Source organism: Podarcis erhardii (assembly GCF_964252035.2).
Source record: "Podarcis erhardii genome assembly, chromosome: 13".
Taxonomy (NCBI): domain Eukaryota; kingdom Metazoa; phylum Chordata; class Lepidosauria; order Squamata; family Lacertidae; genus Podarcis; species Podarcis erhardii.
The window spans coordinates 2,625,087-2,652,344 of NC_138502.1; the positions used below are offsets into that span (position 1 = coordinate 2,625,087).

The window sequence follows — 27,258 nt, forward strand, 5'->3', positions numbered from 1 at the left end:
CTCAGAGGCTTTTCCTTTCAGAGACCGGGAGGTGACCTAGTATTTAAAAGAATCGGAAGGAGAGGAGGTGGTGCTGGGATTAAAAGGGGCCTGGGAGCCAGTATAGGCCAAGGCTGTGACCTGACCTCCAGCTGCTCAGCAAGCAATGCTTGGCCACAGCAGAAAGTCCACAGAGCCACACGAACATCAGACCCTGCAAAAGTTCTTTTGCACCAGGAACAATGGCCAGTGTGGTTAAGAGTGGCTGATCTGTAATCTGGGGGACGAGGTTCGCTTCCCCACATGCAGCTGCTGGGTGACCTTGGGCTGGTCACACTTCTCTGAAGTCTCTCAGCCCCACTCACCTCACAGGGGGAGGAAGGGAAAGGAGAATGTTAGCTGCTTTGAGACTTCTTCAGGTAGTGATAAAGTGGGATATCAAATCCAAACTCCTCTTCTTCCTGCTAAATGCCAGAGAAACAGTAAGAGACTCTCCACTCCTCTCCCAGGAGAGGATTCCCCTGCCATGGATAAGACCACCCAAGCCTGCTTTGCAGGGGCAGCAGGGGCACTTAAAAGGTAAAGGGACCCCTGACCATTAGGTCCAGCCGTGGCCGACTCTGGGGTTGTGGTGCTCATCTCGCTTTACTGGCCGAGGGAGCCAGCGTACAGCTTCCAGGTCATGTGACCAGCAGGACTAAGCCACTTCTGGAAGCGCATGGAAACACCGTTTACCTTTCCACTGGAGCGGTACCTATTTATCTACTTGCACTTTGACGTGCTTTCGAACTGCTGGGTTGACAGGAGCAGGGACCGAGCAACAGGAGCTCACCCCATCGCGGGGATTCGAACCGCCGACCTTCTGATTGGCAAGTCCTAGGCTCTGTGGTTTAACCCACAGCGCCACCTGCGTAAGCAGGGGCACTTAGGAACACGCAAAGCTGCCTTTCACAAGGCAGTTAACTCAGGACTGTCCACACAGAGACTGCCAGTGGATCTGCAGGGCTTCAAAACAGGGCATATGCCCAGACCTACCTGGATCTGCCAGAAATTGGGCCTGAGCCCTTTTGAATGCAAAGCAGGTGCTGGCATGGAAATCTAGAATGGTCACACTGGAAGCAAGTACACCGTGATTCACAGCCCATTGCACAGAAGTGGGTGCATACTGTGTGCAGGGCTCCACATGTGTGTGTTGTGCGTGTGTGTACGCATGGCCATGGCACAAGACATTCGGAGCATGTGGCTGATGGGCCAGAAAGGTTCAACCACATTCAGAATATTGACCAACTACACCAATCTGCCCCCCTCCCCAAAGCAGTGTGTTTGTTTTATAAGGAAGGAACATTAATGATGACCACAGCCTTCTGTACAAACGCAAAAGGGTCCACATCTTTTATTTACATTCAAAAACTCTGCCATGTACACAGTTTCAAATATTATAACGAAAAAGGGTGGGAGCTGGAGGGGGGGAACCCAGCCAGAAACCCCCACTGATCAGAACAGCTAACCTGAAATGGGGAGCAGGTAAAATATAGGTTTTGCAGCAGAACAGGGGTTATGAGAGAACTGGGGATCCTGGCATGGGGAGTTTCTGATGTTTTTTAAAAAAAATAAGTGGGCTTGCCATTCTTCATTAAACCCAAACTCTTGTCTCGCTCTCTGGAACCTCTGCCTCATCCTTATGCTCAATGGGAGCAGTCAGAAAACACAAATAAATTGTCCCTTTTTATTTTGAAGCCAGCAAAATCGCAAGGGTTTTCCTGACAAAGTTCACCCCCTCACAATCCCTGGGGGATGTTAATACTGGGGAGGGGGAGTAAACAAAACCCTTCTATTCTCTCTCTCAGAATTTTATATATATATATATTATTCAGTTTCAACGGGGCCAAAATCTCCGGCCCCCTCCAAAGGAAAAAAAAAAACCCTGTAAAGGTTTACTTAAAAAATAAAAAGTCATTTTTTTATCCAGCCTCCTTTCTTGGGCTGTATCCCTCAGTTGAAATCAAACTCTGAATCTGGAGGCATTAAACAAATGCCAGAGAACATTTTTTTTAAAAGAAAATAAAGAAGAGTCTTCCAACTGGGGGTGTGATGGGAGGGAGAAAATAAACAAAGCCAGGGGAAAAAAACCCTTTTGCATTCAGTCTATTTACAGGTGAACTTTACTGGGGCAGGGGAGGATAGGTGGTGGGGGAAAGAGCTAAAACAAAAATGAAGAGATGCTTCTACCCCACTTCTTAGTGCCCTCTCTCTGCCTCTCCCCCAACGCTATGTGCATCCCAGCAAGTGAAAACAGGAACCTTCCTGGTTTTCAGTTTCATCATTCCGGCCCACCGGTGTCAGCCTCCGAATGCCATTCTACTTCGCAGAGAACATGGAGGTGGGCCAGGATCAACCCCCAAAGGGGGAGTGGGTCTGAAGCGAGAGGCCTGCAATTGCCAGCCAGAATCTGCCTGGAGGGGCAGCCTCTCTGCCTCCCGGGTGCTGGGACTACCACCACCGCAAATACCCCAAGCACCTCCGTCTTCCGCCTCCAAGGAACTGAGGCTCCTTTTGGATACCAGTCCAGAGCAGGCTCCCGACCCTGTCCAGTCTTTTCTGCCCCTCTGGGATGGAAGCCCAGCGCAGAACCGCCTGTCCTCCCCTCCTGAGCTAGGGCTCCCCACCTCCCCTGGACGCAACGGCGACGGTTGCGCTGGGAACCGCCGGGGGCGGCAGCAGCGGCAGCTTGCGAGAACCTTCCTTGCACTTCTGACAGTAGAAGATGTCGGGGACGTTGGTCTTCTTGATCTTGGCGCAGGAGAGGTGGATCCAGGTGCCGCACTGGTTGCACTCGATCATGGGGCGGCCGGCAAATGGCTTCTGGCAGTAACAAGTGATGAGGTCCCAAGAGTCATCCCCTGGAGGAACAGAGGAACAAATTTCAGAAATTTCGCTCACCCACAATTGCACAACACACGTTTGGTTTTCTGGCTTGAAATGTATCACCACGAGAACCTCAAGTTTTGTTTTTAAGTTTCTAGTCCATAAGACAACAACAGTAATAATATGCTTGAGGATAAGCAGGCAGTGCGTGATGAAAACTGAGAATCAAAGGCTGAACGGGTGGTAAAGGCTGATTCGTGGCATTTACACCCTGCCTAGAAGTGGAATAAAACCATGACCAAAAAGATAAATAAATAAATTACCTGCCTACGTCAGGATAGGTGTATAGCAAGTGCCCACTCCACCCTCACAGAGCTGAAAGCGTCAGAGATGTTTGCTATAATATGAGGGATGGGGAAATCCCAGATCAGGACAGTCAGCAACCGCGTTTATTACCTATGTGCAAGATCTGAACCTGAGCCTGGGAAACACCCTGCTCCCTTTGCCCCAAATCAGTCCACTCAGTTAGGAAAGGGCATGCAGAGACCTGCTGCCTCACTGGTCAACTGCACACTGCAGTTTTCCCAAGCTGGTACCCTCCAGATGTTTTGACCTACAGCTCTCATCGGCCTGCAGGCTGTGCTGGTCAGGGCCGACGGGAGCTGTAGTTCATTAAATTCCTGAACACCTCTTCCTCGGAAAGACTCCAAGGCACCTCGCAGCAGCTTAAAATAGATTAAAAGACAGGGGCGCAAAATAATGAGCATCCCAGCGAGGCGGAACCTCAGAGATGCTTAACAAAACCGAGGCCAGGGTCGTATCCCTGGGGATTCTGGAGAAAGCCGAAACAACGTCACTGCTTGCTAGCACGCTGGCAAGAAATGCTGGAAGAGGTGGACCTTGAAGTGATCCACCGAGGCCCTCCCTGATGTAGTTCAACTACAGCTCCCACAGGTCAGTCATTTGTTATGTTCTTAATCTTCCAGAGATCTAATTGCTTTGTGAGGTCAACACACCCCGGGGAATCAGCAAGGTTCTCTGGGGCGGTGGGCGTTCCAACGAATGTGAGAAGCAAAGCACAATCCAGCTCCAACCCTCGCTCGACTTTTTAAAAAGCTTTTGCTAAATTAAATAAAGCACTATTATACTCCGGGCCCCACTTTTTGGGTGGGGGAAAATGTGTGCGGAGATGGGGAGAGGAGCCTGATATGATGCAGTTAAACAAAAACAAAAAAAAGCACCCCACTCCTTTGAAAATTTAAGGGGCTTTTTATGTAAAGCAAATACTTTAAATGAAAAAACAACAACAATGTAAGCTGGAGGTGTTGGATGACAGAGGAGAAGCCTGCCACTGGCTATTGATTCCGGAGGACAGTTTGGTGGAAACGTGAAAATCAGCTGACTGTGTCACCAGACGAAACTTCCAAGAACGCAGGGGGAAGCATTACCTGGCGACATACGTGGTGCAGAGGTTAGCGTGCTGGAAAAGGACCTGGGAGATCAGGGTTCAAAACTCAGCTTCACCTACCTCACAGGGTTGTGGGGATTAAATTAACAGGAAGTGGAGCAAACCATGAACCTTGAGCAACTTGGGGGGAAAGTCGGGATATAAACGCAACTAATAATGCGCCTATTGCTTTTACGCCCATGTAACACTGTGCATTAAGTTGCCTTGCCCATGCCCCTTCCGGGACACCTCCGCCTCCTCACCTGATTCCACCATGATGTCCTCGTCCATGACCCTCATCTCGCCTTCGCTGGAGCTGCCTTCCCCATCCTGGCTGGTCTCCGTACTGATCCCCCCTTTCCCTTCCGTGTCCTCAAGCTTAATGGGGAAGCTGGCGGCCAACAGCTCCGGCGGAGCCTGCACAGAGACCAGCGCCGTGGCTGCCGTGGCCGAACCCTCCTCCCCTCGGGGCCGCCGAGGCGCCACTGCCGCCCCCTCTTCCTCCTCAGAGTCCGTCTCGCTCAGGGAAGCCTTGTGCTTCTTCTCACTCCGCTCGGCCTTTTTCAACTTTCGCTTCTTGCTCTTTTTGATGCGAGAGCGCTTCTCCCCCACCGGGTCGTCGCCGCCGCCGCCGCCCCGGTTCCGCTTGGCTCCTCCGCCCGCGTCCAGGGCGGACTTCCGATTCCGCTTCTCCTTCTTCTTGTCCAGGGCCCCCTTTGGCCCCGCCAGCGGCGGCTGCTGCTGCTTGCCGACGGGGTCCAAGTCAAACAGGGAGTCCTTGAGCTTCATCTTCTCCAGCAGAGAGCTGTCGGACTTGAGGCGGCGGAAAGCCGCCTTCTTCTTGGAAGACTTGGCCTTCTTGACGAAGGTCTCGATGGTGTGCAGGTCCGAGTGCGTCGACTCCCAGCCGTCGCTGTCCACCACGCTCTCGGGGCGGATGGGGGAGTTCGAGCCAGAGGGCGTCCAGTCATTTTCCTGTGGGGTTTGGGGAGGGCAGAGGCAAAGGATTAATTCCTCAGGCTACTTTTCCCGGGTGCCCAGGACTCTCCTCTGCTCTTTCTTCCCAGAGGAGTGGGATTCAAGGGGGCAGTGGGGTTCCTGGGGGGAGACCTGAGAGGCAAGGGTTGTAGCAGGTGGTGTAAATAGAACTGCAGAATTGGAAGAGACCACAAGAGTCATTTAGTCCTACCCTCTGCAATGCAGGAAAGACTTTGATAATGCATAATGACTACCAGGCTTTGAAAAGCTGATATCAGCTGATAGCTCCTTTGTGGTCCCTGTGGATAGCTCAGTCAGTAGAACATGAGAAAAATAATAATAATAATAATAATAATAATAATAATAATAATAATAATAATTTATATCCCGTCCCCCCCCCAGCCGAAGCTAGGCTCAGGAAGCAGCTAACAACAGTAAAATGATACAACATTCTAAAATAATTTCAAATCAGATTAATGGCAACTATAGGGCTAGAGTTCTGTGAGGAACTTAGGGCTGTGGGTTCACGCCCTGCAATGGGCAAAAGATTCCTGCATTTAAGGGGGCTGGACTAGATGACTCTCAGCTCTACAATTCTATGGTTCAATAGATCGAGTTCATCTGTTTTGCAGAATTAATTAATCTAAACAGCTTTAATTGGATTCTGAATAAACGTGCAATTAGTGGCTACGGTTTTGAATTTTATTGCATTATTATCTTCCTCGGAGGGTGATGCAAGCCATTATTCTGAACGATGTTTTTCATACAATACAATATAAAAAGGAACTTCTGTGCTAACCTTGGTAGGAGCATCTTAAACAACACAACCCAAAGAACGTCAGGTTTCCTAGGAAGCAGGGGGTACTCTAAGCTCCCCCGCCTCCCAAACGTCTCCGCAGCCAGCACTGCATACAAACCACCAAATCCAGGGCGGGGCCACAGCCCAGGACAGACCACTTGCTCTGCGTGCAGAAGGTCCCCCTCTCTCTATGAGAGTCTTCCTGCCTGAAACCCTGGAGAGCCACAGCTGGCCATCAGTGTAGACAATACTGAACTGGACTGAGCAGTGACCTACACTCTGGGGGCCCTGAATCTTGAACTGCCATGGGGGCCCCTTCGCAACCAGCAACAGGGTCTGGGTAACCACTGTTAGCTTCTTCAGTGGGGCTGTTCCACAACACATCAGCACACCTTCACAGCATCTGGGCTACTAGCTGCCAAACGTTGGAATTGTGGAAATAGGTAAAGGTACCCCGACCATTAGGTCCAGTCGTGACCGGCTCTGGGGTTGCGGCGCTCATCTCGCTTTATTGGCCGAGGGAGCCGGCGTACCGCTTCTGGGTCATGTGGCCAGCAGGACTAAGCCGCTTCTGGCGAACCAGAGCAGCGCACGGAAACGCCATTTACCTTCCCGCCGGACCAGTACCTATTTATCTATTTGCACTTTGACGTGCTTTCGAACTGCTAAGTTGGCAGGAGCAGGGACCGAGCAACGGGAGCTCACCCCATCGCGGGGATTTGATCCGCCGACCTTCTGCTCGGCAAGTCCTAGGCTCTGTGGTTTAACCCACAGAGCCACCCGCGTCCCCGGAAATAGATGGAACAAAAATGTGGAAATGTGGAAATAGATGCAACAAAAAAATTAATCCATTTGAGTCATGCAACTCAAACTGGGTCTACTAGGCGCGAAACAGTTAAGCAATGTGGACAAAAGTCGCTTCTGGGGCCCCTCTCTTCATCTGTTTTATAGCAGATCCGCCCCTGAGATGGACCAATGTTATAACTCAGGATAAAGGCAGCTTCCTTTCCCTCGCTCCAGAGCAACGGTCCGCAGTGTTTATTGGAGTTGTGGGCAGAAGCCAGGAGGTGCCACATCCATCGCATTTAAATATTCATATTGATTTTTAACTCTCTTCTTAATGGCTTCTTTTATTTATAACATGTTTTATATTGCAGTCTGAATTCTAAAGAGCGCATTAAGATGCAGTACGTGAGAAACAGAAAGAAGCAATAAAAATACGGTTGAAAAATCACATCTATTACAAGCGCTACAGCCGGCAGAAAAATTAGTAAGCACCTCAGTGGTCTGTGGGAAAAGAAAAGTTTGGGAGCCTTTGCCCTAGAAAATTTTCTGGCTGAAAGAAATGGAGGGAAAGCTACAGAAAGAGACAGACAAGAAGGTGGCAATGAGAGAAATCAAAAGAGAGGGAACAAGAAAAATAAAGGTGTCTTGCAAAAAAAACTGGCAAGTGAGTAAGTAAACCTTAGTAAGTTGCACAAAAGTTGAAAATAAACGCTATTCATCTTTATTATAAAAAAAATTCCTCCCAGTAGATCTTAGAGACCAACTAAGTTTGTTATTGGTATGAGCTTTCATGTGCATGCACACTTCAGATACACTGAAACTGAAGTCACTAGACCCTTATATATAGCGAGAGGGTACATCTTTATTATGTGTACTTTTATCAACTTCCTTTTAAACAACAGCAGAATGTTAGAATCCACATTCCCAGCAGCACGAAAAATTTGTTCCCCTTGTACAAAAAAGTGTCCTGCTGAGTATTAGAACAAACCCTGCGTAGAGAGAGACTAACTGGTATAAAGGGATTTTAAAAAATGGGAGCAGAGTACCCTGACAGCTGAAGCAGCGAATGTCTCGTGTTTGCAACCACTGACCCTTTCAAGCAACACCCATAAGCCGATGCCTAACTCCTAAAACAAGAGGTATGGTGGCCCATCTGATATGGAAGTTCAATAAATCCCTGGTGTGAGGAGATAGGTGGGAGCCTTCTTTAGCCCTAAGCCCTTGTGAGCAGGTTCAAGCGGAGTCCCTGGAAGGGCAGGTCCGTAGCAGGAAAGAGCAACTACAATTCCCAGCATGCACTTCGGGAAGCCTCCCGAGCCGTGCCGCATAACAAGCCAGGACATGTCCGCCCCCTTGCTTCCAGAACAGCAGCCTACACTTCCCAAGATGCAACACGCCCAGGCCTCCCAGCAAAATGGCCATGCGGCAGGGCATTCTGGGCCTCGTAGTTCCCGCGGGCATTTGCCGCAGCTTCCAAGGGGCTCTGGCAACAAGACTGCGCGGAGACAATGCCGAGGCAGCGGGAGGCCAAGGGCTTAGGAGCGAAGGTTTGGAACAATCCCAAAGGCACCTTTTTAGAACTTCACGGAGCCGGGTTTGGATTTAACAACAACAGATCAGAGAGCTTGCTTCTGGGAAGGTGCTAGGACAACCCCTGTACCCCGACACACACACACCAGAAAAATACTAAACTGCATGCTTTGAAACTGAGCGGACGCATATTTGTTCACTTAATAAGCCAGTAGGGTAAAAGGGAGTTGGGGGTGCAGGATTATCGCTGGGGGAAAAAACCCCCAAACTAACCTCCTTAGAGGAAGGGATGTAGCCAGCGTAGGCTAGGACGAAACTGCAGAACTTGTTGAAATCCTCAATAGTTCGCCTTCGCTTCTCCGGAGGCTGGTGAGACTGGGGAGAGAAGCAGGAAGTGGGGAGGGGAGGTGTTAATGCACACAGAGGTAGGCCCCCCCCCCCTTCTCCCGGCCACCCACAAATCTCTAGGCTCCTTCACAACCGGCGCCCTGTAGGATCACACATACCCCACAACTGGTGATAATAAAAACAGGGGAGCTATTCCTAGAGGCAGGGGGAGAGAGAGAACTGAGCAGTAACAATCTGTTCCCGGCCCCCCCCCCAAAAAAAAACCCACAGCTAGAAATGCAAGCCAGGTCTCTCCCAGGACAAGCGAAGAGTGCAAAGGGTTAAATATGGGGGGGAGGGGAGGGAGAGAGGGGGAAAAAGCCTTTTCCGTCACCCACAGAATATCCTTTGCTTTCTCTCTCTCTCTCTCTCTTTTGCTAAGGGGGGGGGGGAGCACATGCAAAAAGGATGTTGCAACCTTTTGGAAAGACTTTTGGCCTCCTCCAAGGGAGCAGGGATAAAAAGGCAGGGGGAGGAAGAGGAGGGGGTCCCCCAAAAGAACGGAGCCACCCCACGGAAACAAATGGGCCCCATTCCACTCCGTAATAAAAAAAATCCCAAGTTTGAGGTAGGGGTTTGGGGGGGGGCGCGGAGGTTTTTGTATTTTGTATTTTATTTTTTTTACCTGTGTCTCCGGTTTGAGGTTTGGAGGCGGATCTGGAAAACAAGAACCGGGAAGGGGGTCAGTTGAGGGGGGTCCATGAAGGGAGACTTGCAACAACTCCACACCGACCAGCACAAAGCGAGGGGAAAATCCTAGTTTCTCCCCCCCCCCCCAGAATGAAGGGCACAGGGATTCCCACTCCCCAAGGGAGATGGCTGGGGGGTGCCAGCAAGCCCTGACAGAACCTCCCGGACCCCTTATTTTGGGGAGGGGGGGGCTTCCCTACAGCCTTCAGAGGAAAAGCCCAACACACAGTGAAGCCCCCCCCACCCCGCCAGCTTTGAACCGTTCCCCAAATTTCCACTCCAAAATATATTTAGGTTTATATGTCACCCCCCCAAAAAAAAATATACGCTCAAGACACGGAAGTGTCTACCCCCCCCCATAAAATCCAAGATCAGATCTAGACAGACAAGACACCCCGCCATTTCTACAGGGAAGCGGAAAGGGGGAAGCTGGAGCGCACCCCCCCCCCAGACACACACACCCAAGACGCTTGTCTCCCCCCTCCTGATCTGAGACCCCCCAATTCCTTAATGCCCTCCAACAGACACCCCCCCTTAGGAAGCCTCATTTCCTCATTGCTCTCTCTCCCCCCCCCCCCGCACCCAACAGCCCCCCCCCGCCGCCCCTCCTCCACGTGCCTCCCCTCCCCCTCCCAACTTTCTTCCTCGCTTCCCCCCCCCACTCCGGTTTTCTCCCCGGTCCGACTCCCTCCTCTTTCTCCCCCCCCCCCACCCCACACTTCCAACTCGCTCCCCTTTCACCTGGTTCTTCCTAGCCGCTCCCAAACACAACAGCCCCCCCCACCCCACCCCACGACGCTGCCTCCATCTTACCCAGCCCCCCAACAAGGAAAAAAAGGGGTGCTGCTGCCCCCCCCATAACCAACTCTCTTCCTCTCTCCTCCTCCCCCCCTAAGTCTCCCCTCCTCCCCACCGAGCAGGCTCTCTCTGCTCTGACACCACCTGCCCCCCCAAACCGGTGACCCCTTTCCACCGACGGACTTTGCCTCTTCTTTCCTCCCCCCCCAAGCCCACACCCTCCCCCCCCACAACTCCAGAACAGCCCCCCCCAAATCTCTTTTTGGCCTCTTTTCCCTCCGAGGAGGGGCGCCCACTTTGCCGCCCCCCCCAACAAGCAATCTTCCTTCCCGCCCCTTAGCTTTCCCCCCCCCACAACCCAACGCCAGCCCCCCAACCTCCCCTCTCCCCCTAATCTCCCGGGAGGGGCGTCCACTTTCCCTCTCTCTCCCCCCCCCCCACAACAAACCCACTCCTCCTCCTTCCCCCCCCCCTTGCAACTCCAGCCCCCCACACGGCGGGTCTCCCCGAAATCCTCCCCACACTCCCTGCCCCACAACTGGGGGTCTCCCCAGCCTCTCTCCCCCCCCCAAAAAATAACATTATTTTTTCCTTGGGAGGGGGGGCGCCCCACAGAAGGGGGTTGAGAAGCACAAAAAAGCCCCCCACGGCGTCGTCGTCCCCCCCCCTCCCGCCGCCGCCCCCCAAGTGTGGGTCTGCGAGGCCCCCTTTACCTTCAGGGCTGGGCTCCGCCATAGCCGGCCCCCTGCCCAGCCAGCCAGCCGGCCGCCTCTCCGCCCCGCCGACGGCCGCGGGGCTCGGGAACCCGCCAGCGCCCCCCAAGCCGAGAAGACCCTCCCAGAGACCCCCCCCTGCCGCCCCCGCCGCCGCCGCCCTCCCTCCTCGCCCGCCGGTGCCGCCCGACTCCCTCCCGGAGGAGCCCCACAGCCAGGCCCCGCCCCTCGCCGCCGCCGAGCATCTCGGGAAACCGAGTCCCCCCGCCGAGAACTCCAAGTCCCGGCAGGCGCAGCGCGCGGGGGAGGCGGGACTTGTGCTGGTTCCGCCTCTTCCTCTCCCAGGCTCCAAAATGGCGGGGGAGGCGGGACTAGCAGGAATGACTGGCAGAACCCGAGACCAGGGGAAAGAGTCGGCGGAAGAAGACGGGAAGAAATTCATTTATTTATTTTTTTTAAATAGATATTTATTAGATTTTCCAATTTAGTACAAAAATACAAAGATACAAAAATACACAATCGGGGGAAAAAAGAAAAAACAAATATAGTTTCCAAAACTTATTTCTATTACCTTGTTTCTCGAACCTCCTCACACCTCCCCCTTTTGTATTCCAGTTCGAATCTTAATTCAGCAAATCCTTATTATAACTTATTTTAGCTTATTGCTCCATTTTTACTTTACAGCTGGTAACCACTTAATTTCTGTCCAACAACATTCTGACATGCTTTAATTTTACAATATTTCTGCAAATAATCTTTAAATTTCCTCCAATCTTCTTCCGCCAACTCTTTTCCCTGGTCGGACGGGAAGAAATTCAAAGGCCATCTTCAGAAACGTTGTAAAATGAACGGATGTTAGAATGATGTTGGATAGAAATTAAGTGGTTCCCAGCTGTAATGCAAAGGTTGAGAAATAAGATATATAATAAGTTATAATAAGGATTTGCTGAGCTAATAATTTGAATTGGAATACAAAAGGGGAAGCAGAGACATCACCTTGCCTACAAAGGTCCATATAGTTAAAGCCATGGTTTTCCCGGTAGTGATGTATGGAAGTGAGAGCTGGACCATAAAGAAGGCTGATCGCCGAAGAATTGATGCTTTTGAATTCTGGTGCTGGATGAGACTCTTGATAGTCCCACGGACTGCAAGAAGATCAAACCTCTCCATTCTGAAGGAAATCAGCCCTGAGTGCTCCCTGGAAGGACAGATCCTGAAGCTGAGGCTCCAAGACTTTGGCCACCTCATGAGAAGAGAAGACTCCCTGGAAAAGACCCTGATGTTGGGAAAGATGGAGGGCACAAGGAGAAGGGGACGACAGAGGACGAGGTGGTGGGATAGTGTTCTTGAAGCGACCAGCATGAGTTTGACCCAACTGCGGGAGGCAGTGGAGGACAGAGGTGCCTGGCGTTCTCTGGTCCAGGGGGTCACGAAGAGTCGGACACGACTAAACGACTAAACAAAAGGGGGAGGTGTGAGGAGGTCTGGGAAATCAGTTACAAGAAAAGAAGCAATTGAAATTTTATTTGTTTTTAATTGTTTTTAATTTTGTATTTTTGTACTTGTGTTCTTTTTTGTTCTTTTTTTGTTTTTGTACTATTTTTGAAATAGAATAAATATTATTTTAAAAAAAATGGAGGGAGAGGAGAGGGGCATGCTGGGAGATGTGGTCTGGAATGGGACCCCCTAGGAGAGGAGATGGGGAGGGTTGGGAGAGGTGGTTAGAAGGAAGGAAATGGGGAAATAGGTGGGGGGTTGAAGAAGAAACACACACCCCAGGGGTTATTTAGGGACAGGCTATCTCTTTCCCCCCATTGATGGCAGACAGTGAGGAGGAATTAAAGAAGCTTTTAATGAGGGTGAAAGAGGAGAGCGCAAAATATGGTCTGAAGCTCAACATCAAGAAAACAAAGATCATGGCCACTGGGCCCATCACCTCCTGGCAGATAAAAGGGGAAGAAATGGAGGCAGTGAGAGATTTTACTTGCTTGGGCTCCACGATCACAGCAGATGGTGACAGCACTCACGAAATTAAAAGACGCTTAGGCGCTCCTTGGGAGAAAAGCAGTGACAAACCTAGACAGCATCTTAAAACGCAGAGACATCACCTTGCCAAGAAAGGTCCGTATAGTTAAAGCTCTGGTTTTCCCAGAAGTGATGTATGGAAGTGAGAGCTGGACCATAAAGAAGGCTGATCGCCCAAGAATGGATGCTTTTGAATTCTGGTGCTGGAGGAGACTCTTGAGAGTCCCATGCACTGCAAGAAGATCAAACCTCTCCATTCGGAAGGAAATCAGCCCTGAGTGCTCATTGGAAGGACGGATCCTGAAGCTGAGGCTCCAAGACTTTGGCCACCTCATGAGAAGAGAAGACTCCCTGGAAAAGACCCTGATGTTGGGAAAGATGGAGGGCCCAAGGAGAAGGGGACGACGGAGGATGAGATGGTGGGACAGTGTTCTCGAAGCTACCAGCATGACTTTGACCAAACTATGGGAGGCAGTGGAAGACAGGAGGGCCTAGCGTGCTCTGGTCCAGGGGGTCACGAAGAGTCGGACACAACTAAACGACTAAACAATAACATCTCTTTCCCCATTGGATGGGAAAAGACCCTATTTTTGGGTTCAAAAGCAAATGGGTTCTTGATTGACCGTCCACAATGCCCACCCCCTTTTAGGGTAGGAAAAGACCATGGGAGATTATTATTATTATTATTATTTATTTATACCCCGACTATCTGGCTGAGTTTCCCCAGCCACTCTGGGCGGCTCCCAATCGAGTGTTAAAAACAATACAGCAGGTTCACCTTGGTTCCACTATAAATCCGTTCCGGAAGTCCGTTCCAAAACCAAAGTGTTCCAACACCAAGGTGCCACTTTCCCATATAAAGCAATGCAAAACAGATTAATCCGTTCCAGGCTTTGAATAACAATCCCCAAAACAGCAATTTAACATGAATTTTACTCTCTAACGAGACCATGGATCCGTAAAACGAAAGCAATAAACAATGTGCTGCAGTCACACAATCAATCAGCAGCTGAACTGGGTTCCACACAGTCACACACACACAAAAACAGCCACAAAACCAGAAAATAAATAGCAAAAACATGACAGAGCTCAGCGTAACGCTCCAAACAGAAGTGTGGCACTCAAATTGGAAGTGGAACACTCAAAATGGAACACGTTCGACTCCTGAAAAAAATTGCAAAAGCGGGACACTTGCTTCTGGGTTTGCAGAGTTTGGGTTCCAAGTTGTTTGAGTACCAAGGCATTTGAGAACCAAGGTACCATTGTATTTATTTGTTACATTGACGTCTCACCTTTCCCCCGTCCTCCAAGGTCAACAACATATAGCACATGGTTCAAGCACACACAGCTCATTCGTCACAACAACCACCCTGTGAGGTAGGCTAGGCTGAGAGAGGCAGCAGCTGCTCCCGCTACCCACCCAGATCACCAGTCTTTCCCCAGGGCCTGATCCGACAACCATTACGCCAGGGATTGGCCACTGTGAGAACAGGATGCTGGACATAGTTGTGCCACTGGCTTGATCCAGAAGGCTTCTCTTATACAGATAAGATACAGTCAAATCTGAATGGTAAAGGGAAGATTTCTGGTTTCTTTTGCCCTCCCCCCCCCCCCCCCGGGCTGGGCCTTAAAACCTACACACCTGAACTGTTACTAGTTTATTTCTCTCCTTCAGCTGTCCTGGAACTGGTACAATTAAAATGTAAAAAGTTAAATAAACCTTGTGGATGGAGGAGTGTTAAAGTATATGAAATTGTACATATGGTTGATTTGAATATGTTATTATTGATTATGTGTACCCAATGTATCAGCTGTATGGGGGGTTCACTGTTTGTGGTTTGGTTGTTGATAAAAAATTAAAATTATAATAATAAAAAACTGTCCTGGAACTGAAGCTAGTATTAAGTAAAGCCAAGCAGCTTGAGAGGCAGTGTGGCCTAACAGTTAGTGTGTTGGACTAGGACATAGGAGACCAGGGTTCGAATCTAAACACAACCATGAAGTTCACTCACTACTGAGCGACCTCTGGCCAGTCACTCTCTCACCTTAACCTCCCTCACTGGGCATGTTGTGAGACCTACGTGTTGCCACCTTCAGGTCCTTTGAGGGAAGGTGAGATATGAATGTACAGCGTGGTACCTTGGTTTAAAAACAGCTTAGTTTATGGACAACTTGGATTAAGAACGCGGCAAACCCGGAAGTAGGTGTTTTGGTTTGTGAACTTTGCCTTGGAAGCAGAACATGTTGAGTGTGTTCCATTTGTAAATTGAGTCCTCCGCTGCGATGGGAAAGCACGCCTTGGTTTAAGAACGCTTTGGTTTAGGAATGGACTTCTGGAACAGATTAAGTTCGTAAACCAAGGTACCACTGTAACAATATAATAAGGTCTGCATGCAGAATGGCTGAGCTGAAGTCGGAAAAGCCCACCTCTGCAATAAGGCACAGAGAGGGGTGGAAAATGTATGGTCCAAGGTCTAAGAAGTCACTTCTTGCCAAGTGATCAAACCGGTCGCAGGAAAAACTTGAGTTGAGATTCAATTCCTTCTTTCTTGATCTTGAAATGGCAGGCTACTATATATCTTCACGTGGTGCTGCAATTTCTCAGGTGTGTCTAATCTAGTAAAATGATGTGACGTTTACCCGAGCGTTTACACCGCTGAGAGGTCCAGAAAAAGTCATGTATCTTGGATCTCGGGAGATGGGGAAAGCTCCATTATGTGCTTTGCAACTTGAGCAATGAGCATCAAATCTCCCCAGAGGAAAAGTGAAGTGCTCCTTGAATCCACAAAAATGCAGGCCTCTCCAGGCTAATGAGGTTCTCTTTCTGCTGCTGGTAGCCTTGAATAGCCCTCATCTGGAGCCAGAGTATTCTTCCACCCCTCTAGTTTTTGAGGCCAACACCCTGCTTAACAACCCACCTTCCATTATTCTGCTAAGAGGGTCTCGCCCGTCATTCTCACCCAAGACTTGTAGTCTAGTCACCTCTTCCTCCAAGCAGGTGGCAAATGCCCATGTACACACTCAGAATCTGGTCCTGGGATTCCAGTCTAGAATATCTATTTCTGGGATAGCTCAGTCAGTACAACATGAGACTCTTGATCTCAGGGTTGTGGGTTCGAGTACCACATCGGGCATAATATTCCTGCATTGCAGGGGATTGGACTAGATCAGTGTTTCCCAACCTTGGGCCTCCAGCTGTTTTTGGACTACAACTCCCATCATCCCTAGCTAGCAAGACCAGTGGTCAGGGATGATGGGAATTGTAGTTCAAAAACAGCTGGAGGCCCAAGGTTGGGAAACACTGAACTAGATGACTCTCGCGGTCCCTTCCAACTCTACAATTCTATGATTAAAAGTAGCCAAGATCACTGCCCTCCCCCATCACCCATTCATTTGGGAAACCACTTTGCAACCAGACCCCAAACCCCTGCCAACAGCTTAACCCCACTGCTACAAGTTCACTCCCCAAGTATTTGCAATTTTAAATTCCTAAATTCCCGATTAACACCAGGACGCCGATAACTTTTCTTCAATCGGTACAATCACGCAGAAAATCTCTAGAGGCTCAAAATTTCTCTTTATATATATATTTTTAATTAGCATTCCCCATCCCCTCTGGTTACAGAAACTGCCAGGCAGAGCACAGCCCTGATAGGAGCAAACTCAGGGCGCGGTAGTGAAGATGCAAGACTGAAATGGGGGAGGAAATTTTTTTCCTGTTCAGTATTTGAGGCCTCTTACCCCTTAAAAAAAATGGGGGTGGGGAAGAGAGAGAGAAAGGGGGGGAAATGGTATATGGGAGGGAGATAAGTGGGGGAACCACCAAAAGAAAAAGAGGTATTTTATTTTAGCCACAACCACCTCAAAGAAAGCCCAGAGCGAGGGGAGGGGAACAGGAGGAAGAAGTGTGATTAGGCATAAGGGAAGGAGGTTTAAAGGATGGGAGAGAAGGAAGGAAGGAAGGAAAGAAAGAAAGAAAGACCCTCCCCTTCCCTGGGACAAAAAGGCTCTTTAACATAAAATCAACAACAAACAACAACAAAAAGTGCAGGTCCCTTCAGGAGCACATGCCCCCTGGTGGCAGCAGGTGGAGGCACGCCTTACATGCTGCCATAGACGCTCTCATCGCTGTAGGCAATGTACAGGAAGAAGTCTTCCTCGTGATGTTCCTGGAAAGGGGGGCGGAAGAGAAAACACTGGAGTCAAGGCATAATTCGGGCAGGGGTACAAGCAGGCGGAGCCCAGGGACAAGGGTGCCAAGGTTCAAATCCGAAGCCTTTCTGCCCGTTCAGAGTAGACCAGCCAGAGACCTCTACAGTGGTGCCCCGCAAGACAAATGCCTCGCAAGACGAAAAACTCGCTAGACGAAAGAGTCTTGCGAGTTCTTGCGAGTTTGTTTCCTTTTTCTTAAAGCCGCTAAGCCGTTAAGCCGTTAATAGCCGCGAAGCCATTAATAGCCGCAAGACGAAGAGACTCGCGGAACGGATTAATTTCGTCTTGTGAGGCACCACTGTACTTTGCACTGTCCTCCTCCTGGTACTCTTTCAGCAGCTACAAAGAAACACCATTATATTTAATTCTAAGTGTATGACTTCTGCATGCAGTTCCAGTTGGGGGAAACTGCGGTTCCAGCACAAGGCAAGAGTCAAGTCTACCCTCCTATAATACAATCTCAAGTCACAAGTTCCAGACTAAACTACATTCTTGATGTTGCTGGTGAAAATGCACCACATGGTGTCTCTATCACCTTATTATTGTTGTTATTATGTTGTTATTGGGACGCGGGTGGTGCTGTGGGTTAAACCACAGAGCCTAGGACTTGCCGATCAGAAGGTCGGCAGTTTGAATCCCCGCGACGGGGTGAGCTCCCGTTGCTCAGTCCCTGCTCCTGCCAACCTAGCAGTTCAAAAGCACGTCAAAGTGCAAGTAGATAAATAGGTACCGCTCCGGCGGGAAGGTAAACGGCGTTTCTGTGCGCTGCTCTGGTTCGCCAGAAGCGGCTTAGTCATGATGGCAATGACCCGGAAGCTGGACACCGGCTCCCTCAGCCAGTAAAGCGAGATGAGAGCCACACACCAGAGTCGGTCACGACTAGACCTAATGGTCAGGGGTCCCTTTACCTTTACTATGCTGTTATTATTGGTTTCTATTTGTTGCTCATATAGGATATTTCGTTTTTTAACGCTTGATGCTTTGCTGTGTTTTTATCTATGTTGTAAGCCGCCCAGAGTGGCTGGGGGAACCCAGCAAGATGGGCGGGATATAAATTATATTATTATTATTACAGTGGTGCCCCGCAAGACGAACGCCTCGCAAGACGGAAAACCCGCTAGACGAAAGGGTTTTCCATTTTGGAGGCGCTTCGCAAAACAAATTTCCCTATGGGCTTGCTTCGCAAGACGAAAATGTCTTGCGAGTTCCTGCGGGTTCCCCCCCTTTTTCTAAGCCGTTAAGCCGCTTATCAGCTAATCCGCTGATAAGCCGCTTAACAGCTGATCGCTAAAAGCCGCTAAACCGCTAATAGCGCTAATCCGTCAATGGGCTTGCTTCGCAAGACGAAAAAACCGCTAGACGAAGAGCCTCATGGAACGGATTCATTTCGTCTTGCGAGGCACCACTGTATTTACTTCCCAAGCATTTGGTAGTTCCACTGCCCTGAGACGTTCAGGGGGTGGCGGCCCAGGAGGGAGCCTGGTCTGTGGCAGCTCCAGAGGAGGGAACTCCCTCTCCAGAGAGATGTGCCAGGCACCTTCACTGTGCAGCCTGCAACACATGCTGAAGACACCCCTCTGCCCTGGCCTTTGACAGCTCAGGTGCAGGGTGATCTTCAATGCTAGCAGTGAATTGAATTGAATGGGCTTTAATTAATATGCCCATAACCTTTAATGGGTCTACTCACAACAAGACTGGCATTGAACACGACCACTTGCCGTTTTAATGACCTCTTCTTTGGCCTGCAGTTGCTTTCATGATGGGTGGAGAAGAATATACAGTGGTGCCTCGCAAGACGAAATTAATCCGTTCCGCGAGTCTCTTCGCCTTGCGGTTTTTTCGTCTTGCGAAGCACGGCTATTAGCGGCTTAGCGGCTTTAAGAAAAAGGAAACAAACTCGCAAGAACTCGCAAGACGTTTCGTCTTGCGAAGCAAGCCCATAGGGAAATTCGTCTTGCGGAACGACTCAAAAAACGGAAAACTCTTTCGTCTAGCGAGTTTTTCGTCTTGCGAGGCATTCGTCTTGCGGGGCACCACTGTAACAACAACTCCCACCAGTCCAGTCTGGGACTGATGGGAGTTGTAGTCCACATAAGAAACAGATACCAGGCTCAGTGGACTAAAGGTCGCCAGCAGGTAATTCAACCCTAATTCACCGCTGCCTCTCCGCTCCCACACATGGCAAGACAAATTTGCTCCACGCTTTGGTTTCGGCAGGGGTGGTGTGGCAATGCCTTCCCCCACCTTTTCCCTTCTGAATGCTGCAGCTGGTTCAACCCCTCTCTTTTAATTCCCCTAGTTTGTTTTGTTCTTTTCCAACCTGTTTGTTACCCATTAATTGAACATTTCAAAGACTGTTGCAGAGTGTCACTTCTCAAGCGATGCACATTTTCTTAAAAAAAAAACACAACAAAAACCTGTGCAGCAGACATAAGGCACACCCACCTGGTAGAGCTGCCCCATGGTGGCGCTGGTTGGGGGGATGACATTGTTGACGAAGAAGAAGAGGGCGTCCTCTGCTCGGAGATGGATTCTTTTTCGGATCAGGAAGTAGAACTGCCCAACTGGGGGAGAGAAAGGGGGAGAACGGATCTGTTAGCTGAAGGAGCAGAATAAAACTACAGAGACTGAGGCGAGATCTTGACATGCCAACAAGATACACCCGTTTCATCAGGTGCCACAAACCTAGGTCTCCAAAATCAATGGGGCTTGCCCAGACAGCTTCAACCAGCACTTCACTTGACCCTCTGATGTGCGGACATCTTGCCCCCTCCCCTTACCAAAGGATGAAGGAGGAGATGACCCCCCTACTACTCCCTCCTACAGCCAGCTGCCCCAATCCTCAGGCTGGGCCCTGGGCCCTCCAACTGGGCGTGTACCTGTGAGGTCTGACGGGACAAGGTATTTCTTCTTGTCCAGGTCTCCTATCCGGGCCTTGGGCGCCTTTTCCACAATGACCTGCAAAGTGGGGAGAGAAACAGAGGCTGGGTCAGCAAAGGGCAGAGAGGAAGAGTTCACGCAGGAGCACCAAAACATTTCCTAATTACAGGAACGGTTGAGCAACCGGACGAGTTATTCGAGGAAGAGGCGAGGCTGGCCAGCCGGCCTGCCTGCCTGCCTGCCTGCCTGCCTGCCGAGAGAAGTTTTTGCTGGTGACAGTGGGAAGCTGGAAAGCCGGTCACGGCAGGGCTGAGACAGCATGAATCATGGGAGGCCTTGAAAAGATGGGGGACTGTTTCAGAAGGACAGAGCCCCAGAACACCGGTCCAAAGCAGAGGTCAGGTTTAGTACGGAAGAGCCCGCTGGATCAGGCCAATGACCCATTCAGTCCAGGATCCTGTTCTCACTGTGGCAAACTTGGAAGCAGGATTCGAACACAATAGCCCTTTCCCCTCCTGTGGTTTCCAGCAGCTGGCATTCGGAAGCACTGCTGCCTGCCTCCAAGAGTATAAGTAAAGGATAGCCATCATAACTAGTAGCTGTCAACGGCCCTCTCCTGCGCCATGAATTTGCCTAATCCTCTTTTAAAGCCTTTCAAGTTGGTGAGTTGCAAAGTTTAACTTCCTTTTATATGTCCTGAATCCTGCCCAGGAATTTCCTCTGCCTGGCTAAGTGTAAAGGTTGCAAGGAAAGCAAACAAACCGAGAGGCGGCAGGGACAGCCTCATTCACAACTATTCTCAGAAGAGAAGGAAAGAAAGAAAAGTTAAACATTTGCACACAGGGGAAGGCAATAGGCTCCCTGAGATGATTAAATGTCACCAGAGATTTTTAGGACTTCTTAGGACGTCAGTCCCAGCGCACCTCCTCCCAAGCAACCTACTAAGGCAGCCTGTTGCCTTCTGTGAAAGATTGCCAAGTTTTCCTTTCAGTAGCCGAGCTCCTGCGCTTTTAACAAATAACAGACAGGCAGAAATTAAACAGGTGTATCTCTCCCCGTCATGCATCCCCAGGCTGGGGCAGCAGCAGGAAAGGAAAGCATCACCACCTGCTGAATGAATCCTTGTCAGCCAGGCAGCTCATAAAAAGATGAGATCCTTGGCTAGAAGAAGGTGGAATCCTTCATTCCAAGTCTGACAGATCACCCACCTTTTTCGGGGTGGGGTGGGGGAATCAAAAAGCTTTCTGTTTGTCAAAACCTTCATGCAACACAGCCGAGGAAGCCTGGGAAAGAGTCCAGGGCCTCCATAACCTGCATATGAGGCCCTAAGGTTGCTCCAACTGCACATTTGCTTGAAAGGCTAGTTTTGTTTTTCTTTTCTATGTTAGTCAGGGAAAGAGTTCAAGTACTCAGATACCAGAAGCCACGTGGAAACCTTCCGTCAACCGGGAGCCCTCCAGGTTTGTTTTGGACTACAGGTCCCATCAGCCTCTGGTGAGAGTTGCACTCCAAAACGTCTGGAGGGGCACCAGGTTGGCAAAGGTTGTGTGGGATAAACAACATTGGCAACATGGGGATAACATGTTAGCCGCTCTGAGCCCGGCTTCGGCTGGGGAGGGCGGGATATTAAAAAATATATACAGTGGTGCCCCGCAAGACGAATGCCTCGCAAGACGGAAAACCCGCTAGACGAAAGGGTTTTCCGTTTTGGAGGCGCTTCGCTAAACGAATTTCTCTATGGGGTTGCTTTTCGCTTTTTTTGCCCTTTCCCTAAGCGCTAAGCCGCTTATCAGCTGTTCCGCTGATAAGCCGCCTCTCAGCTGATCGGTAAAAGCCGCTAGACCGCTAATAGCGCTAATCCGCTAAGCTGTCAATGGGCTTGCTTCGCAAGACGAAAAAAATGCTGGATGAAGAGAATCACGGAACGGATTCTTTTCGTCTTGCGAGGCACCACTGTATATTATTATTTTTATTAACAACAGAGTCAAGAAAGATATATTCCAGACAGCAATGGCTTGGGGAGAGCAGTTGGCAAACAGGAGAAGCATCACTCTGATCTATGTTAAGGGTCCCCCATTAGAAAAACATGGGCCTGGAATAAGGCCTCTAGCTTCTCCCTCCCTCACATTATATACTCATTACATTGGTATCCAACCCTTTTCTCTGAGGAGCTTGAGGTTGGTGCCACAACGACCCTGTGAGGCAGGGAGAGTGCCTGGCTCAAGATCACCCAGGGAGCTTAATGGCTGAGTGGGGAGTTGAACCCTGGTCTACCATGCCCTAGTCCAACGCTCTACCCCAGGAGTCACCAAACTGAGGCCCGGGGGCCGGATCCAGCCAATTGCCTTCTGAATCCGGCCAGCAGATGGTCCGGAAATCAGCGTGTTTTTACATGAGTAGAATGTGTGCTTTTATTTAAAATGCATCCCTGGGTTATTTGTAGGGCCTGCCTGGTGTTTTTACATGAGTAGAATGTGTCCTTTTATTTAAAATGCATCTCTGATGCATTATTTGTGGGGCATAGGAATTAATTCATTTCCCCCCCCCCCACCTAAAAAAAAGAAAAATAGTCCAGCCCACCACATGGTCTGAGGGACAGTGGGCCTCTGCTGAAAAAGTTTGCTGACCCCTGCTCTAACCACTACGTCATCTTGGCCCACATTAGGTAATCAGGACGTTCCATTTTGTTCCCCTGGAAAGGTTCCTGTGCCGTTACAGGGTTGCAAAATGGAGAGGAAGAGATTCTCAGACATCGTGCGTCGGAGGGGGAAGCTCTGCTTTCATTTCTGCAAAACCATCAGGCAAAGCGATAAGGGCCTCAGACCAGGCCAATCGGACTGTGTGGCAAGGCTGTTTTCCACCATAACCACCCAGAAGAAGGGGGAGGGAGGGATGACACCACAAAGCAAAGCACCGCCTCCCGAAATTCATCTGTGATGCCATCTCTCTCACTTCCTTCAAGACCCACTTCTGCCTCCAGTTCCCGAACGCAACTGTACTCTGTCGAGCGTATCGGTGGCAATTATAAAGGAGAGAGCTGCAGGAAGGAAGTACACAACCTGTCTCGAGTCTCCTGAATTTAGGGCAGGCCATAAATCAAAATGAGGAGGAAAGGAAAGCTCCCATTCTCTGGCCACAGTGTTATTGCCACTGTTCCCCATGGCTGTTCTCTGTACGCATAAAACATGTACATATGGCAACACTTCATACGTCTGGCAAAAGTGGCATATGAAAAAGGATTCTGCGAGCACATTTAAAGGTAAAGGGACCCCTGACCATTAGGTCCAGTCGTGGCCGACTCTGGGGTTGCGGCGCTCATCTCGCTTTATTGGCCGAGGGAGCCGGCGTACAGCTTCCGGGTCGTGTGACCAGCAGGACTAAGCCGCTTCTGGCGAACCAGAGCAGCACACGGAAACACCGTTTACCTTCCCGCCGGAGTGGTACCTATTTATCTACTTGCACTTGGACGTGCTTTTGAACTGCTAGGTGGGCAGGAGCAGGGACCGAGCAACGGGAGCTCACCCCGTCGCAGGGATTCGAACCGCCGACGTTCTGATCGGCAAGTCCTAGGCTCTGTGGTTTAACCCACAGCGCCACCCGCGTCCCTGCGAGCACATTTACTCCAGCCTAAATCCCACAAACTCGTGTGGGACCATCCTCTTTGGGAGCAAATCTTAAGCCTGCAGGCGAAGGCACTCTTTTCAAGAAGGGGGGCCTGCTGGGTGTACCAGAACTGCACTGCATGGCTGCAGTTACCCGGGAATCACAGCACACAGTAGTGGGAATGCATGAGCATACCCACAAGTTCAAGCATGTTTAAAAAGAAAGTCCCAATTTCTTGGGGTAACTGCGTTAGGCTGCTGCAGCCAGAACAACAGGGCAAGGCAAGCACATTTTGCCAACATGGTGGCTGCCTCACAGGAGCCGCAGCCCAACATCTGGAAGGTACCAGGTGGGCCACGGCCGGCGTCCACTTCCAGGACCGCTTTCCATCCTGTGACAAACGTCGCTGGAAAGTCCCTTTCCGTATTTTCAAGGGTAACCCAATCCCTGTTTACTCCAGAGAAGAAGCCACCCCCTTCCCCACCAATACTATCCTCCCTCGGCACCAAGGAGATCACTTCCGCTTCTTGTTTGTCTGCTCACAAGTAAACTTTGAGGGAGGCGCGGAAGTCGTGCTTTTGCTCTCCAGCCTGCAGGACTTATCTCGAAATCCCGCCCTTCCTCCCAAAGGAGTCCCCATCTTTACATATTTTAAAGCTGTCCTTGTTTTGCAAAGTGGGGAGGGGCGCCTGCGTGAACAAAACAAGGGGCGGGGCTTTCCCCTCCCTGGAACTTCTCTTTGCCCTGGAAGCCTTTAATGAACGGTGCATATATTATTATTCCTATTTTTTTGTAAGCCGCCTGGGGAAGTTTAATGCACTATGGGGGCAGCACAAAAAAACAACAAAAGCAGCAGCTGGTGGGGGGGGGAGGGAGGAAACAGGACTTTGGGGATCCGTTCCCCCCCCCCTCCAGCCGGTGGAGCGTGAGGATCACATATTCCAGTGATCGCTGTCCGCCGCCCTTTGTTTTGCAAGCCGCCCGGAGCGCTTTGTAAGACACTGGAGGGCGGCGCCAAAAAAAGGGAAGCAAAAGGGAGGCTTTTGCGGGGTCGGAAATCCCCTTTGGGATCAGAGGGGGGAGAAAGGGGGGAGGAGGGGGCATTAAAGCGAGGAAGGGGGCAAAGGGGTCTCTCTCCGAGGGCCTCCTGGCGGTTCCCTCCCTGGGAGAAGCCACGTTACAGGGAACCAGACACAGGGCCTTCTCGGTGGTGGCGCCCGCCCTGTGGATGTCAAGGAAGTAAACAACCCCCAGACTTTTAGAAGACATCTGAAGGCAGCCCTCTTTAGGGAAGCTTTTCAATGCTTAATAGGTTATTGCAGTGTTTCCCAAGCTTGGGCCTCGAGCTGTTTTGGGACTACAACTCCCATCATCCCTAGCGAGCAAGACCAGTGGTCAGGGATGATGGGAACTGTAGTCCAAAAACAGCTGGAGGCCCAAGGTTGGGAAACACCGGGTTATGATTGTATTGTAGGGTTTTGTCGGAATGGCTGGGGAAACCCAGCCAGATGGGGCGGGGTATAAATAATAAATTATTATTTTAAATTATTATTATTATTATTCTCTCTCTGGGGCGGAGGGATACTGGAAGGGGCGTTGTTGTGATTGAGGGGGGGGGCCTTTTTTTTTTCCTCTTCCCTCCTCCTCGCGCGCTCCTCTCGGACTCACCGGGACTCGGTCCGGGTACTTCTTTCGGATCTTCTCGCCCTCCGAGCGGCGCTTCTCGAACGGGTGCTCCTCCTTGTAGACGAACTTCATGGCGGCGGCTGAGGCGGCCGGGCGAGGAGGCGACGGAGACGGACCAGCTGACGGGGCCGCGCCACACACAGAGACGCTCTTCGCGCAGGCGCGCGGGGAGACGCCTCCGCCGCCCCTCTCGCTCGCGCGCGCGCGCGCGCTGGGATACGCGGGGCGGGGCGAGCCCGGCTTCCGCCAACCGCTGCGCCGGAGGCGTAGGCGCGGCCCTGGGAGGCGGCGCCGCGTCGCGCAGGCGGCGCAAGCGGAGAGCGAGAATACCGAAAGCCGTTGGCGGCGCCGCTCCTCGCGCGAGCGGCCGTTAGAAGCGGGGGGGGGAGGGAGAGGAGAAGGAGAAGCCGCCGCCGCCGCTGCTGAGGGAAGCTGTGCGGCCTCCGCTTTGCCCCTCCGGCAGCGAGCGAGGGCGCGAGGCCCGCGGAGGAGGCGCCGTCACGGCCCAACCCTGCGCTAGTCGCGCGGCTGTGAGGGCGCCATTTTCACGCAAGTGGCGCAGTTTGCGGCACAGGGGGGGACAGCTGGAGCTGGCGGCGGCGCAAGCGGAGAGCGAGAATACGGAAAGCCGTTGGCGGCGCCGCTCCTCACGCGAGCGGCCGTTAGAAGAGGGAGGGAGGGAGGGAGAGGAGAAGGAGAAGCCGCCGCTGAGGGAAGCTGTGCGGCCTCCGCTTTTCCCCTCCGGCAGCGAGCGAGGGCGCGAGGCCCGCGGAGGAGGCGCCGTCACGGCCCAACCCTGCGCTAGTCGCGTGGCTGTGAGGGCGCCATTTTCACGCAAGTGGCGCAGTTTGCGGCACAGAGAGGGGAGGACAGCTGGCGCTGGCGGCGTAGCGGAAGGCGGCGGGCGCTTCAAGCCCCGCCGGCCTTTCCCAGCCCCGCAGCCGCCCGGCTGTGAGGACCCGTCGCCGCCCAGGGGCCGGCCCCGTTGGATAAACCTCCTTCGCGGCCCCCGGCGTGGGGTCCCAGCGTTACGTCAAATGGGATTCACGAACGCCACCGGCGCAAGCGCAGCGCAGCTGGCGTGCCGTGTTGACACCAAAACAAAGTAGTCCGCGGGGGGCGCCGTTCCTCCTCCTCCTCTCTCTCCGAGGAAGGGGGCGCGCCGAGGGGGGTGGGGGGAAGCGGGGCGGCCGAAGCCTCGGGCAGCCCAAGCCGGCGATGTGAAACCGGAGGAGTTTGTTTTTATTTTTATTTTTTTAAAAAATGAGGCGCGGAAGGATCGGGAGGAGGCGGCGGCGAAGCGACTCGTCATGTGACTGACGTCAGCGGAGAGGAATTGTCACGTGTACCCGCCCCGGAAAACAGTGGCGGCAGGCGGGGGAAGCCAGTCACGTGAAGGGTGACCAATAGGAGGAGGGGAGGGGAGAGGGCAGCTTCCCTGTTGCTCTGGCAGGACGCCTGGGTCCCTGCCAGAATAGGGCCTGGCCTTCCTCCCCCCTCTCCCCAAAGGGGAGCTTTGCAGTGCCAATAAATAGCCTTTCTCAGGGGCAGGAGGATCAACCGGGATCCAGCAGGGGGCAGCTTAGCTCAGGCACGAAAACAGAAGGGGGGGGGTTACAGATAGGGAGCCGTGTTGGTCTGCCATAGTCAAAACAAAATAAAAGAAAAAAAATTCCTTCCAGTAGCACCTTAAAGACCAACTAAGTTAGTTCTAGTTACAGATAGGGAGCCGTGTTGGTCTGCCATAGTCAAAACAAAAGAAAAGAAAAAAATTCCTTCCAGTAGCACCTTAAAGACCAACTAAGTTAGTTCTAGTTACAGATAGGAAGCCGTGTTGGTCTGCCATAGTCAAAACAAAAGAAAAGAAAAAAATTCCTTCC

The 27,258-nt window shown here is 51.3% G+C and overlaps 2 protein-coding genes and 1 long non-coding RNA gene across 3 annotated transcripts in view; 1 reads left to right on the forward strand and 2 right to left on the reverse strand.

Moving 5' to 3' along the window:
• The window catches only part of LOC309326839, a 163,304-nt gene that overhangs the window by 101,122 nt on the left and 34,924 nt on the right, over nt 1-27,258 (forward strand). The gene's annotated exons all lie outside the window — the stretch shown is intronic.
• Nucleotides 1,342-11,107, reverse strand: PHF23 (PHD finger protein 23). Its single transcript, XM_081836869.1, has 5 exons — nt 10,973-11,107; nt 9,397-9,428; nt 8,658-8,759; nt 4,555-5,266; nt 1,342-2,879 (listed from the first exon to the last, which is right to left on the reverse strand). Exons 1-5 carry the CDS (start codon nt 10,992-10,994, stop codon nt 2,632-2,634), a joined length of 1,116 nt encoding a protein of 371 aa, XP_081692995.1. The 5' UTR covers nt 10,995-11,107; the 3' UTR covers nt 1,342-2,631.
• GABARAP (GABA type A receptor-associated protein) lies at nt 16,569-25,548 on the reverse strand. The gene is made up of 4 exons (XM_081835862.1): nt 25,361-25,548; nt 20,089-20,167; nt 19,655-19,773; nt 16,569-17,166 (listed from the first exon to the last, which is right to left on the reverse strand). The coding sequence occupies exons 1-4, from the start codon at nt 25,448-25,450 to the stop codon at nt 17,098-17,100; spliced, it is 357 nt and encodes a 118-aa protein (XP_081691988.1). The 5' UTR covers nt 25,451-25,548; the 3' UTR covers nt 16,569-17,097.

Bases quoted from the DNA above. Each gene is read 5' to 3' on its own strand.
- PHF23 (XM_081836869.1), bottom strand. From the start codon at position 10,994: ATGGCGGAGCCCAGCCCTGAAG. The intron at 8,760-9,396 runs GTAAAAAAAATA...TTCTCTCCCCAG, and splicing joins ACCTCAAACCGGAGACACAG to TCTCACCAGCCTCCGGAGAA. The intron at 5,267-8,657 runs GTTAGTTTGGGG...CAAACCCCACAG, and splicing joins ACATCCCTTCCTCTAAGGAG to GAAAATGACTGGACGCCCTC.
- GABARAP (XM_081835862.1), bottom strand. From the start codon at position 25,450: ATGAAGTTCGTCTACAAGGAGGAGCACCCGTTCGAGAAGCGCCGCTCG. The intron at 19,774-20,088 runs GTACACGCCCAG...TCTCTCCCCCAG, and splicing joins TGTCCCGTCAGACCTCACAG to TTGGGCAGTTCTACTTCCTG. The intron at 17,167-19,654 runs GTGGGTGTGCCT...CCCCCTTTCCAG, and splicing joins CCATGGGGCAGCTCTACCAG to GAACATCACGAGGAAGACTT.